Source organism: Geospiza fortis, unplaced genomic scaffold (assembly GCF_000277835.1).
Source record: "Geospiza fortis unplaced genomic scaffold, GeoFor_1.0 scaffold112, whole genome shotgun sequence".
Taxonomy (NCBI): domain Eukaryota; kingdom Metazoa; phylum Chordata; class Aves; order Passeriformes; family Thraupidae; genus Geospiza; species Geospiza fortis.
Genome location: NW_005054298.1, coordinates 3,529,615 through 3,543,719, shown reverse-complemented (window position 1 = coordinate 3,543,719; position 14,105 = coordinate 3,529,615). Strand labels below are relative to the sequence as shown.

Below are 14,105 nucleotides of genomic sequence, written 5' to 3'. Positions count from 1 at the left end.
TGACCTAGGATGATAAATTATCCTTCCCTCCATCAGCCATCCTTCTGTCCAGCTAAGACTTGAAAATTCCAAATGCCTCAGTACTTTTGCAGAGATGCCCAGGCTTGGACAGACAAGATTCATTGTTGGTCTGCTTGTTCTACATGAAAAATGTCTTCACTTTTAAGGCTGACAACTTTGAGGACCTTTTATCATCACTGACATTGCTTCCCTATATCATCTTCTCATCCTCCAAAAAGGGGATGCATTGGTTCTATTCTGATACATTAGGAACTTCCATAAATTTTCTGAAATGTTTACACAAAATTCAGTTAATATATGTGACTGCACTGATTCTGATAAAAATGAAACAATTGCTGCTACATTAGGAGTTTCTCAGCAATCTCACTGCCAGGTAATTGACTGAAGTAGGAATTTTAAAGGCATTCCACTACAGAGCTTTCCTTCTGCAAACATCAAACACCATGACTCTCTTAGAAATGAGAAAGAAACAATTAGAATATGCTCAGCAAAATAAATATTCTTAAATCTGCTTCCTAGTGTGTTCATCAAGAGGACTGCATTGCAATCAGTTTTGTGGAGTGACTAATCAGAGTACCAGGAGCATCACCCATCTCAATTTGTCATTTAGAATTTTGTTGTCATCATTCAGAGTTTATGCAAACTCTTGTATAGACCAAGAGGCCAATTACAAGGCAGAGACTCCACTGCACTATTACGTAAATAAACTAGAACAATTTCTGTGGAGAAATAAAAAATCCATTAGACAGAACTATAAAATTTTCAACACTCTGTTTTGCAGAGTTTCTTCATTCAGCAAAGAATTTTAGAACCTAGTTTGTGATGGAGCACCTCACATGTCCCCCTTCAAACTTAGACTTATTTTTGTGGTCTGTTAAATGAAAACATGGGTATTCCTTAGCCTAAGAGCACAAAGTCAATGAACAGTTCCATTTCTGTAAATAATTTTACCTCCTGCTGTTTGTGGAACCCACAGACAGCTTCCCATTGCCAAGCAAAATCATTCGTACTGTCGGAGAAAAAATTTATCCCAATGAATTCTGTGGAACAGTAGAGAACTGGCATTTCACCTGAATGTTCACTGAATGCTTTCACAGGGGAACAACCAGGAAAAGCCTTGCAATTACACCCTGAAGAGACAGATGCTTCTATCTGTGATGCAGCCAATTTTTTTTACTTCTAAGCTTGTGTCAACTTACAACACACATTAATCTGTACTCTAAATAACAGCAAAAAGGCTAGGGGAATGTAAAAAATTAAGCATTTCTCTTGTCCCTTGTAAAAATTTATAGAATTTCCTGCCCAAAACCATTTTACTGAACTTATGAGGATGCATGTACAAGTAATTTATCAGGTTCTCAATTTTTCACCCTTCATCTCCTTGTGTTTTCTACCCACCTACAGAACCTGGGCATTCTGGGGCTGTGGAAGGATTGTGGAAAGAGTTCCTGTGGAGAACCTTGGTAAAGTGAAAAAACAAACAAACAAAAACCCATTGTGGATTGCTGCACCTCTGTGCAATTTAAAGATTATTCAGTATGGCAGTGGTAGAACTCAGTATCTCCATCAAAATTCTGCCTGCATACTTATGACCTCATTGTGATCTAATATGAATTATTTAATAGCTCCACTAACATCAACTGTGTATTTATAAGGAAATAAATTATTATTTATAAAGTAATTAACTCTCAAGCAGGTGTAAAGTAAATAAAATGTCTCAGTGAAAGGACACTGAGACATCACATAAAGTAAAATTCCTCAGGCCTGTGTAAGAATTCATGTTTTAACTCATGTTACTTCTATACCCACCAGATTTAGATCTACCTGAGCTTTGCAGATAAGAGATTATCTTCCAGAAAATTAATGGCAAAGTTTATGAAATTTCCAACTACTTACACCTCATAAAACTGCAACTGTAGGGAAAAAAAAAATAAAAGAGGGCCTAATCCATCTCTGATGATGTCAGCAGAACAAAGGCAGAACCTGTGGAATCGTAGCTGTGTGGTATGAAACTATTTAATACAGTATTTTTATAGAAAAAATAATAGCTTTAAAATTCTATTGACATTAATATACAGCTATACACCTAAGTCATCCAAACACGTGCAGAGCTGCAAAAACATTCAAATAGAATTTGTATAAAAAGCAAAAATTTTCATTAAGAAAATGGATTTAGCCATTTATACAAAGTAATGGTTTTTTTGCTTCAATTTGCTCTTTCTTTAGATTTCATTTTATAAGTTAAATTTAAAAATTAGTCAACACACTGAATTAAGTATGTAGATTTTCATTTAAATAAATCAGTCAACAATTTTTTTTATAAAGTATTTAACACTTCATTGTAGAAACATAGGCAAAATGACTATTATAACCAAAATGAAAAATACTGTTCAATTTAAAAAAATGTACTTAAACAAGAACCTGAAAAAGTTTATGATATGCATAACATTGTTCAAGCAAAATTGCACTAGTATTACATAAATCAAGAGTTTTATAAAGGCCCCAATATGGCAAAGTTTAGAAATAGGTAGTATGCATGCACAATAGTACAACAAAAATCTCTTATAAAACAGCAGTTATTTTTGTAATGCTTGTACAAAGGGAATAAAGAGCAACCACAAACATATTTAATCTGTTAGGTTAATATATTATGATAGCTAAAAGTCAGTCATGTCTAGCAGAGGAAGGAAGAGTCCTCCACAGTATATGTGTGAATACGTCTTTTGTGCCTTTAAAGTTATGTATAAAATATTTTGATTCAGTTCAAACCTGAAAGCAATTGTATTCTTTATTTCCATCAAAATTAAAAAAAGGTGAGTCGGATTTTGCCTCTTAGCAACAACAGAAAACAGGCCAGGCCAGAGAAGTGCTGGAAACTGATACTGATGCTTTTCACTTTTGATACTTGGACTTTGATATTGAACCCAGACTACTGAAACTTGGGCTTTGCTAAGGTTTCACTAATATGCAGCTTGACTCCTTTTACCTCCACAATACCACAGTTTATCTTAATTTAAAGAAACTGCTGTGTTTTGAATCCTTTAGTATCACTAAAGAGGTGTGAGGGGTTTTATTTATGATTGTCGAAACCGAATGCTGTGATCATCTGAGTGTGCTTAAGGTTTGGGGTCTGGCTTTTCCCCTACTGCTTGGTGTGAGCTGGGGAGTTATTAATCCACAAGAACTGCGTGTGATTAAGTGAATAAACATGTAAAGCATGTGTAGGCAATGCCCTCTTGTGCTCTAGGGTGGCTACTGTCCTACAGGACTGTTGGAGTTTGTATGCTTTGTCCCACAGCAAGTAAGGTTTCAGCTTCCAAGATATATCGTTACTATGTTCTATAAGGTTTTAATAAATACAAAGCTTGTTTACATGGTATATATGTTTAGTATATCATGTACAGTCACTGAATTTCTGAAACATAATCATTGTGTTCATGCAGATCATTAGATGTTTCACTTCTATAGTCTTGTTTACTTCTTGGCAACCTAAAGCTAATTTAAAAGCAAGTTATGTTTGTTTGTGAAAAGTTATCTAGCTTCATCAGGATCTGAAGAGAAGTTCTAATGGGCACAAAGAAGAGAGTAGACCATTCAATCATTCTTTCACCATTTAAAATAAACAAAATTACACACTGTACTACAGCTTCCAGACTACATAATGAAAAAGTGCAGATACCATCTTCATCGATTAAGTAGAACCAAAAAAGTTCATAGAAAATAGATTGCTCATTTTCACGCTACAAACGAATATGTTGTTTGCCATTTTAACAAATTTAAAGGTGTGTTATTTCAGCAGCATTGTTGTAAATTGTACCGTAGTGCAGTTTCTTTTTCATAAAAATACCTTACAAATGGTCAGTCAAAAGTCATCAGCAAAAGAAAAACCCAGAAAACAATCAACCAAACAAAAAACAGAGGTAATGCTGATGCCAAAACAATTATAATACTGTTGGTACATAGAAAAGTAATCCTTATATTTTATACATTTATACAGAGTATAAAAGGTAACAGCAGATTATGCCACAGTCTCCCTTATCCCAATATCTATTTTCTTTGGAAGAAGTTCTCTTCTTTCATCAACACTTGCTAAGGAGTTTCGACAGTTTTGTCCATCCACGTATAACTTTGCATATACTGGATTGGCGTAATTTGTTGGCTGCAGAGAAATTAAGCAAACATTAGACCAGTCAGGTTGAATCCAAATTAGCATTTATGGAAATGGAAATGGCTTTGTTAAAGCAAGAACAAGTACACATAAAATACAACAGGACATATTTAATAGGTACCTGGACGTCCGCAAACCTGATGATGAGTTAATTATTTAGTTGAAAATTAAATTCATGATGAGACATGCTATTAAAGTAACCAATGACATGACATGCAGCATATTATGATATTAAAACCATAAAAAACATTGACAAAAATTAAATTAAAAACCTTGAAAAAATGTCTCTGAGGTTGACTTGTCCACCTTATTACACTGGAAGATTTCAGAATAGATATGAAGGAGTTTATAGAGAAGGTGCACTGTGAGACCATGTGACAAGTTTAACAGCAGAAAACTGCAGCCAACAGTTTCCATGTATTACCTGTTCTAAGACATCAGCATCCCATCAATAGCTGACCATGTTTTCGAATTCTGTGGCCCAAATACACAACATGATTTGACCAAAAAATTCAAGACTTTCGTCATGTAAATTAAACTTTAATAATAAACCAGCATAACTGTTAATATATCATAGTAGTTACAAATTGATAAGCCTTTTCTCAGCAATTTTGGTGGTTTGGACTGGAATGAAAAACATCTGTTGAAATGAGTGGCACTTCAGCATTGGACAAGTCCATTTTTAATGCTGCAAAGCACTTCATTGTGTGAGAAATCCCCTGAGCCTCCACTACTTCCTTCATACTTTGTGCCTTTATTGTCTCTAGAAGAACTTTGCTATCCAATTAGAGTTCAGCTTTTATCCATGATAACAGGAAAGGGTACCTTGTGGTCAAAATCCTCCTCTTTTTACAACTAATTTATCAGCACTGCTCTGCTTGCACAGATACTGAGTGGAACATCAAGAAGCTCTAAAAAAGGGAAATTAATTTGTTTGGTGTGATAAGAAGTGGCTAAACTTTGAATTGGCCAAAGCAGAACTGCGTAGGTTCTCCTGACTTGAAAATATCCTGAGTACACCCTGGGAAACAAGGAATGAAAAATGACTTTAAGTCTTAGTTCTTCCTTTCCTTGTTGCTCAACTCTGTTTCTGAGCCCAGGATTAAGATACTCCTCAGGCTGGATAGCTACAGCAGCTGCTCAGTTAGTGAATTAAAAGCTGCCCATTCCATCTATTACAGATTAAAAAGTGATTGCCTCAGGGTCCAGACTTTCCTGGAATGGAGGCAGAACAAGGTGAGCCACATCTATTTAATTAAAAAAAATAGAAAAAAAAATTTAAAAAGAGCTACTCTCAGTTCTACCTGTCTGTCCCCATAGACCTTTACTTTTGTGGTCATGATTATAATCAGGAATTTAGTTTTATTTCAATTGTTGGGACTTTTTTTACACCATTTACTCTTTTTTACTCCATCTCTCTTCTGTTGTGGTTATCATCCTTAATTCTTATTAAGGACAATAACCACAACAGAACAGAGATGCTTTTCATCTATGCAGTGCCTTATTGAGTTATTAAAATTATAGAAAACAGCAGGGTCTGCCTCACAATCCCTCTTTGAGTGGTACTGATTGTACAAGGCAGTACAGTGAGGTACAGAAAGAAGCTGGGGTGGCCATAATTTAAGAAAGAAAGTTAAAGATGGGTGAACATTCTGGCTTTCATCATCCATGGTTCTGTGCTCCATCAGAAGAAACACACCCCATAACAATTATTGAATTTCCAAATACAACATATTACAATCATGCAAGAACGTGAATGGCACAAAAGATGAATATATATTGAGGCACATGAAAATGAATGTCATATTGATGTCCCTTTTGTATCTTGAATCTTAATGTTTGCAAACCTCATAGTAAGTTGCAGTAAAAAATCAGATGTTTTAGAAGGAGCTCTTTTATGATACAAATCCATTGAAATCTGAACAATTAAAATATGCTTTGAAAATACTGAAGGAAATTGTTAATTTATATGTGCATCAAATTCCTCTAAAATAAAATTACTTGTTTCCATTATTTGGGACCATCTTTCAGTTTGATAAACTTCCCTAAATGCCTGTAATTACATATAAATTTCAAATATATCAGGATAAATGGCTGTGATGACCATGCTAAACTTATATAATAACTTATAATATGGCAAAGCATCACATTGCTTACTGGTTTTTTATTCCTTTGCAAAGACATTTGAAGTTTTAGATCATGTTACAATGATGGGTACAGATGAAATTTTGTATGCAGAGGGGGACCCTTTATTTCAAATAGAAAATGTATTATTTACTGTCATTCTTCATTCCAGTAAAATAAGAAACAAAATTACAAACAAACAGAAAATGCCTCTAGTCAAAAATGACAGACAAACTTTCTTTAGAAAGGGGCTGTGGTGGAATGGAATGGACTTGGATCATCATTTCTCACCCCTGTTGATAGTGGTCCTTTCAAGTCAGAGTTTAGGTAGATTGATGGAGCTGTGTGGGGAAGCTTGAATGCAGTGGACCCTCCCCCTATGTATCTGGCCTGTATAAACAGAAAATTTCAGTTTCTGTGCTAATAGAGCATTTTCCACGTGTACTTATCAACACTGTTAAATAAACAGTGCACCAACTGAAAACATTATTTTAGAGTGATCTACATTTATAAAAACCTCCTTCCAGGCAATCCTCAGCATGAAAAACTCTTACATTCAACACAAGAATGAAATTCAGCATTTTCCAACCATTTTCCACTAAGGATTAGGGCCAGACCTCACAATAAGCATTGGCTCAGCCACTCAGCCTCCAGCGAGTAACTCCATTTTCAGCTTACCTCCTGCACTGAGCACACTGCCTGTGTGATGCAGTGGTGACATTGCTAGAGCCATCAGTAATCCTGTTATTGCTTTGTCAGAAATGCCAGGGAGTGATGGCTGCCCTTTGGTGTGTGCCTGATTACGGAGCTCCGGGAGAGATAGCGCGGCATTACCCTGCTCATCCCGTGTCACATCACTCAGGCACTTCAATCACTGCACTGCTGCTGCAGGACTGACAGCATCTCTCACAAGGAAATGATAATACTTACTAGCTTTGTGCAAACATTTAATCTATCTGCCCCGTCAGGGACCCCAGCTCCTCGCCCCTTGGCAAGTTTTCACATGTGGAATAAGTCAGTCTTGTATGCATGCAAGCAATCTTTCGTGCTTCAGACAGGGGCTGGACAATAATGTGCTTCCAATTTTAAATATTTTTCAATTTTAAATATTTTCCACTTGACAAACCAGGTTGTGGTTTGTCAGCTCATAGACACGTCTGCCTTGATAAAAATCCCCAATCATTTTGTAGTTAATTTCGAACTCTATTTTGATCAAATACGGGCACTAGGAAAAATGACCATCAGACAGCATCAGACTACAAAACAGCTGTTAATATATACATGACATTTATTCTAATGACATCTAACTTGGCTTTATATTCATTAACTAAATCTAAATGTCATTGTTCTACGTTTCTATTCGTTACGCTTAAAGACAAAACCTTTGCAAGACATAAAATGGCTTTGCCACTAGAAAGAGAAAAGAAATTACCTTTTCTGCATTTAGAGTAAAATCTGAGGCTAAAAGACCACCTTCACTGTGGTCATGGCCCACCTCATACATGTTATATGATGGATTGCCAATTTCTACATTGAGTCCTCCATTTATCATGGGTTGTCTTCTGATAGTTTTTGTCCTGTAATGCATAAACATACAAAAAAAAAGAAGATAGTGAACTTTCAAGCGAGCTGTTGGGTATTTTGTTTCTCTTTAATATCTAAGATCAACGGGATGAAAAAGCATTTCCTACAGAGACAATCATAAAATCCTTCAATTTTCCAAGCAAAGTAGCAATCTGAGTCTATGTATAGATCTCACAGAAGCTGGAAGCAGAATTTTATTATTTTTCTCAGTTTGGCTGTAGTGATATGAATCCATACAAAGTGCTAACTCACTATCTACAACCCTGACTTCCTCCAGTTATTTCCAGATTTCCCTCACTTCCAAGGAAAGCCTTGCAAAGTCATTGCCAATTCCCTGCAGGAATGAAGGCAAAGAGAATATGAGTCATGTCCCATTGCTCATTCATTTCACTTTTGTTTCAAATCACTTGCCCAAAGTCAGCTGTAAACTGAGGACAGGCAAATGGTTCCATCAGGATGCATTAAAAATGTATGAACTTCTCCTCGTTCCAGTTTGCATTCCCTGCCAGTGGTGATTGGAACACTGAAGTTCAACTTGAATTTTCTTTCAAGCTTTAATAAAAGACAGAGCCTTATTTTTAACCTTGAATTAGGTATCAGTAAAGATAAGTGATTGAGTTGAATTGTTTCTGTTGCTGAATTCATTTCTTTCAGCTAAGGAGGTGATTTCAGCCCGAGCAATTGAAATAACCTCAAGAGGGTAATTTTTTTCCCAGTGCAATATGTTCTCTAGAATTACAAGGGAATAATAGGGAGGTCACAGTCAGGATGATAACAGTCGAGTCCTCTTGTTGGCTGAGTAAGATGCAGTCAGTATCTGAAATCCAATATACTAAATGATCTGTATTTTTCAGAAATGTCATTGAAAAAATATTTCCTAAAATAGGCACTTAACAGTAGCATGCAAGTGTTGAACAGCTACACCTACTTTAATACTTGACAGTCTTCTCTGAAGAGATAAAATAACTCTAAAATACATTTTCAAATATAATTTTAAGAAGAAAGCCCTTTATTGAGGCTAGTTCTATTTCTCCACTGAAAATCTATTATTTAACAAGTGATTCTCAGTAACCTAAATAATTTACAGAGCAGCAACTGGTTTCAGGATTTGGCTATCACTAAACTTGGCATTTTAGGTGCAGCAGCACATAATGACATCCATGGAGTCTGGCAGGGTCAGCACTACTAACAGTATGGTCAGGAAATGTATTTATCTTATTGGCTTTACAAAAAAGGTTTTAAAAATTGATGCTCACTAGTTTACACTAGAGTTTGCAGGGGAGAGAGATGCTGCATGTGATGCCAGATCATAGCAACTTAAAAGATTCTTTTAGCCTGGAGAACTGAAATAGCCTCGTAAATGGCCACATTTGCAGAAACAGCAGATTCATCACTTACTTTTAAAGGACTTAACAAAGGGACATTATCTTGGTTTCAGATGTGGGGTAACAAGCCCCAGGAGAAAGGAAGACAGCTGCTCAAGGCCAGCAAGCAGGACAGCTACAGGCTTGAAGTAAATGGTTTGCTCTCTGATTCCCACTCTGCCTTCCCTGGTGGGCCATGTCCTTATTGCCAGGAATCTTCCCTTGCTAAATCTGCATCACCATCAATGGGATGATGTTCTTTGAACATGTGAAGGGCAGCAGCTCTCTCAGGTGCCTCATACAGCAGAAACACTCCTGCCTCCCCTGGCCACCAAACATGGCCTTGGAAGAAATGCCCAAAGTCAAAAAGTCAAACTCAAGCTCATTATCAGCTCCCAGGCAGCTAAATTCAAGAGAACAAAATATTCCCTACTCAGTGCTGGAATTTATCTTCCTGAGCAAGATACTAAAGGAACATGTAGTAAGGAAAAGGTTGGGGACCTTACAGTAAATATTTTGACTATTGTTTGCATCTTCAATATAACTTGAAGATGTAAACAATACTCAAAATCTGAGTATGTGGTTTCAATGAAATGCATTAATTCTGTTAAGTTCTCTAAGTCTCTGGATAAAGTTATTGACACTTATACAGCCTTGTCAGGATTGAGCCAAGTAGGTAAGAACTACAATTTTTTATCTACTGCACAAGGAACTCAAGTATCAATAACAGATCTGGTTGTTCCAGCAAGAACCAAAATGTAACTTATTTGCTGCCTCCAGAAACAAGTATTGGGTGATTTGTTGCATTTTTGTGTCTCACATAAAGTGATTTTTTGTATATCAGAAAGATGCAAATACTTTAAATATTTTTTTTTACTTCATAATAAAATAACTTCAACATAAAATTACTTACCTTCTTTTTCTTTTGCAAAGAAATAGTCCAATTACAAGAGTAGTGATCAAAGTCACCAGTAGAACAAGAGGAACAATGATTGCTATGCTTCCTAAAACAGAAGGAAATATCATTGAATAATCATGGCTTCACAACTGTAAAACAGTTAAATTCATTAAAAGAGAATAATTTCCCACGCCAACAATGCAATTTCATGTGATGAGCTTCACTCATCAATTTGAGATTTTAATGCTGATCAATAAAAAACCCAAGTTCATTACAGTTAATAGTGTACACACAAGTACTTTTATAAACAAATCAGGAGTTTCCTCTTTTTGGATACCAATATAATTTGGATTAATTCCCTGCCCTCATTTGCAGCAACAGTCCATGAAAATCTGGAATTGCTGAACAATTTGGACTGGAGTGGCATGGCCAGGATCTTCAGCAGTTTAGGTCGTACAATTATTAATTTAAAATATCCAGTAGGCTTAGCTCTGGTTGAAGAATTAATTGGTATTTTAATTAGTATTAATATTATTTTTATTTGTGGGAAAATAAAAAGCAGCCAGCACTCTTCATTTCTAGATGGTTGGTGCATCCCTGCATTTTGCTGCATTTTACTGCATTGTACTCGAGAGCCAACAATTTTGTTATGTTGGTATAGGCAATCACAAAAACTACAATAATGCTTAATGCAGCAGAAAAACAGTGCACAGATCAGACAGCAATGTTAAAGGAGAGGAGGGAACAGGGAAGAACAAAATGGGCTTCACATTATTTTGGCAGATAATTTCACTGAAATGAGACTATCTGCAAAAATAAGGTCAGTAACTGTACCCTTATTTCTGAGCCTTGCTTTAAGTGTCTGCTCGTAAAGAAATACATGCAACAAATAATTTCATGTTATAAATACAGGACTTATAAAAGCTGCAATCCAGCATAAAGCCAGTGTGGAGAGGCATGTATTTTCTTTAATATCACAATCCTTAACTGGTGGAAAACAAAAATATTGCTGGTTGTTTCACTGACAACATTTATTGATTTATTAAAAAAATAAGCTGCTGGCAGTGTCTGCTCTGCATTAACCACAGTCTAAATAAAGAATTGAGAACTGCTTTGAATTCTGCCTGAAGGCTTTCTGCCTGAAAGCCAAGTCAGGTTGTCAGAGACACGAAATGAAGTACTGAATAAAAACTTGAAGCATCCTGAGTTCACTTCAGCTTATGAAGATTCTGCATGTAAAGGATATTACAGCAAGGCTCTTTTAAGAAAACATTTGCTAAATAACTGCCTTAAGTTCTATCTAGGTGCCAAAAAAAAAAGAAAAAAAAAATAGTTAATTTTGTCTTGGCATGTAAACATTTCAGAAAAAAAACCCTGAAAAGTTTCATCTAACCACTGAGCTGACCTGAATAGCAGGCAGCTCATTGTGCTGCTCCACTTGGGCTAAATGTGACCAGGGCAGGTACTGCAGGGCACCAGCAGCACACTCAGCACTCTGCAGGCAGCCTTGGCCACTTTCAGCTGCCAATACTGCAGCAATGCCATCCTTTTATGCTTTCAGAGGTGTTTAAAAACAATTCAGCAGCAGGAGCTATTCTTACTTTCGGGATGATGTTCACAGTAGGTAAAACTCAGCCCTCTGCAGATGGCCAATACAAAAGTTATGCACTACTTACAGCTCTATTTTTGATGCTTTCAGTAGGATTTAAATGGTCAGAGGTCTCCCACTAGCTCCCTGCACAGGGCTGATATGGCCAAATGCTGTCACTGGATATTCTTTTCTTTAAAAAAGCGTAGCTAGCCCTTGGAGCAGGGAGTGCAAGGCCTAAGAACTGCCTTGTGCAACACCAAATGGCAATCTAAAAGTTTAGAAATATTTACCTTTTTTTTTTTTAAGAAAAATATGCCAGTAATGAGCATTTTTCATGACATAAACTCACATTTTAAGATAGAACAAGGGTTATATTTTTAAAGTGAGCCAAATTTGCTAAGTGACAGCAGTGATAGGAGGTACTTACTGGTGCTGATGTTGTCAGACTTGCTGCTTTTGGGAGCTGGCCTCTCACACTGTGTGCCTGACCAGTTGGCTGAGCATCTGAAAGGATCCAATTACGGTGGGAAAATTAAAAAATGTCAGCTATTAACACAGCAGCCCATGAAAGAGACCGCCAGCATCTTCTCAAGAGCTACATGAACCACAGCAGTGCCTCTACAAAACCAACAAGAATCCTCATGGAAGGAGTCAGCAGGACCCTGCCACAGCACTGACAGCACTCGGAGTGGGGATTTAGTTTAAACCTACACCTTTGTGTGTTTGGTTCCTGTTATTATCACTGCAACCTCAATTCCAGAGTTCTTTTCTAACTTCTCAAATAATAAAACAAGGTTAATCAAAGGTATATTAGCATTTTAACTTCTGAAACCTTGAACTTTATAACCAGAGGTTTATTTGCAGAAGTATAGCCGCGTGTGTGTGTGTGTGTGTGTGTGTGTAAGCAGGCCTGAGAGTCAAAGAGTAAAGAGTTTTCCTAAAGGGACAGGAGCATCTCCTGGCCTCAGAAAGCCCTAAATACTATTTATATTCAGAATATGTGTTCCAGGAGCCAGGTGCCTGGATTATTCACAGCTATTCTACTCTAATTTCCTTGTGTGAATATCAGTATGCAAATAGTTCCTCAGCTGGGACTCAGAACACTCTCCATGCACACAAGGAAACACAAGGAGTCCATGGAAGCAGACTCAGCAAATCCATCAAAAACAGAAGCAAATACCTGAATGAAATTCAATTGCTTATTCAACCTGCTGTAAATATGATTAAGTTTACTACAGACCCTCAAAGTCTCCTTGTGGAAATGGCAGGAAGTAGTCACTTTTCATCTGTCTCTGTTGCATATTGTGCAATGAATCATGTTTTTTCTAAGTCTTTTTGAATTATTTATGAATTTCAACATCAGTTATCTTCAGGGAGGTGCAATAGAGCGTTACCCTCATACAGTTCCAAGAACTACTGCTATCTGATGCCTTCCTAAGGATTTCATAAATTGCAAAGTTTACAGCTGGTTATGCTTAACAACTGATGTTGCTCTATAATAAAAGAAGTTTTGGAAAGACACCAAATATTCTAGACAACAGCAATGCCATTCTCAGAGAGGAGCCCTGGGCAGCTGTGCTGGTGATGCTTTGGGCTCTCTTCTGTCTTTGCAGATCACTGCAGAAGACTGGCTCGTTTCTCTCCTTGCTCCTAAGCCTATTCCAGCACAACCTGACATTCAGATAAACCTCTTTACTAGGTTTCATATTAAGCTTGAACTTCTTTTGGAAAGTTAATTTAATTTTTGGTAGGATACACTATGAAATTGCTTAAGCTCTACAGAGGGTCTTTAGAAGCATTATTGATTTTTTAAAATATATTGATTATTATTGCTAGTTGATTCATATATTGTCACACACTAGCTAAATTGCATTATAATTTAGAAGTTCTTCATGTTCATTGAAATAAGTTTGCTTACTTAAATAAATATGGCAAATACACACTTAGGTTTCCTCACTGTAAAGAACCCCCAATTCCTAATTACACACATGTTTCACAATGATATATTTTATAACTGAACCTGCTTACCATCACTTCAGCACCCTGCAAGTCACAGGGAACACAACTTTAATCTTTCAAAAGATGCATCTGTTCCTTTTTCTTTCCAGATCTCTTTTTAGCAATTATGTAAGATAAAAATGCTTGCACTGACAGCTTACCTTACTAAGATACTGTTCAAGGAATTTGCTTTTTAAAAATATCAATTTTCGACATACAGCTGCTAAATAAGTGTCTCCATTCTTGTAGAGAAACACCATATATCTTTATACTCAGAATATTCTACTCAGCTGTTGGCACATGACAAACATGAAACAAAGTCTTTATATTTCTTCCTGATATTTTGCATCATTCCTG

General features: G+C 36.4%; 1 protein-coding gene across 1 annotated transcript in view; it reads right to left on the bottom strand.

Moving 5' to 3' along the window:
* Positions 1 to 2,021: 2,021 nt before the first annotated feature.
* Positions 2,022 to 14,105, bottom strand: part of LRP1B (LDL receptor related protein 1B) — a 481,313-nt gene continuing 469,229 nt past the window's right edge. The window contains exons 88-92 of the mRNA XM_031057232.1: positions 12,178 to 12,254; positions 10,175 to 10,265; positions 7,746 to 7,890; positions 6,605 to 6,703; positions 2,022 to 4,180 (exon numbers count right to left, since the gene is read on the bottom strand). Coding sequence (XP_030913092.1) covers positions 4,040 to 4,180; positions 6,605 to 6,703; positions 7,746 to 7,890; positions 10,175 to 10,265; positions 12,178 to 12,254 — 553 coding nt within the window. The 3' untranslated portion in view covers positions 2,022 to 4,039. The remainder of the gene's footprint in view (positions 4,181 to 6,604; positions 6,704 to 7,745; positions 7,891 to 10,174; positions 10,266 to 12,177; positions 12,255 to 14,105) is intronic.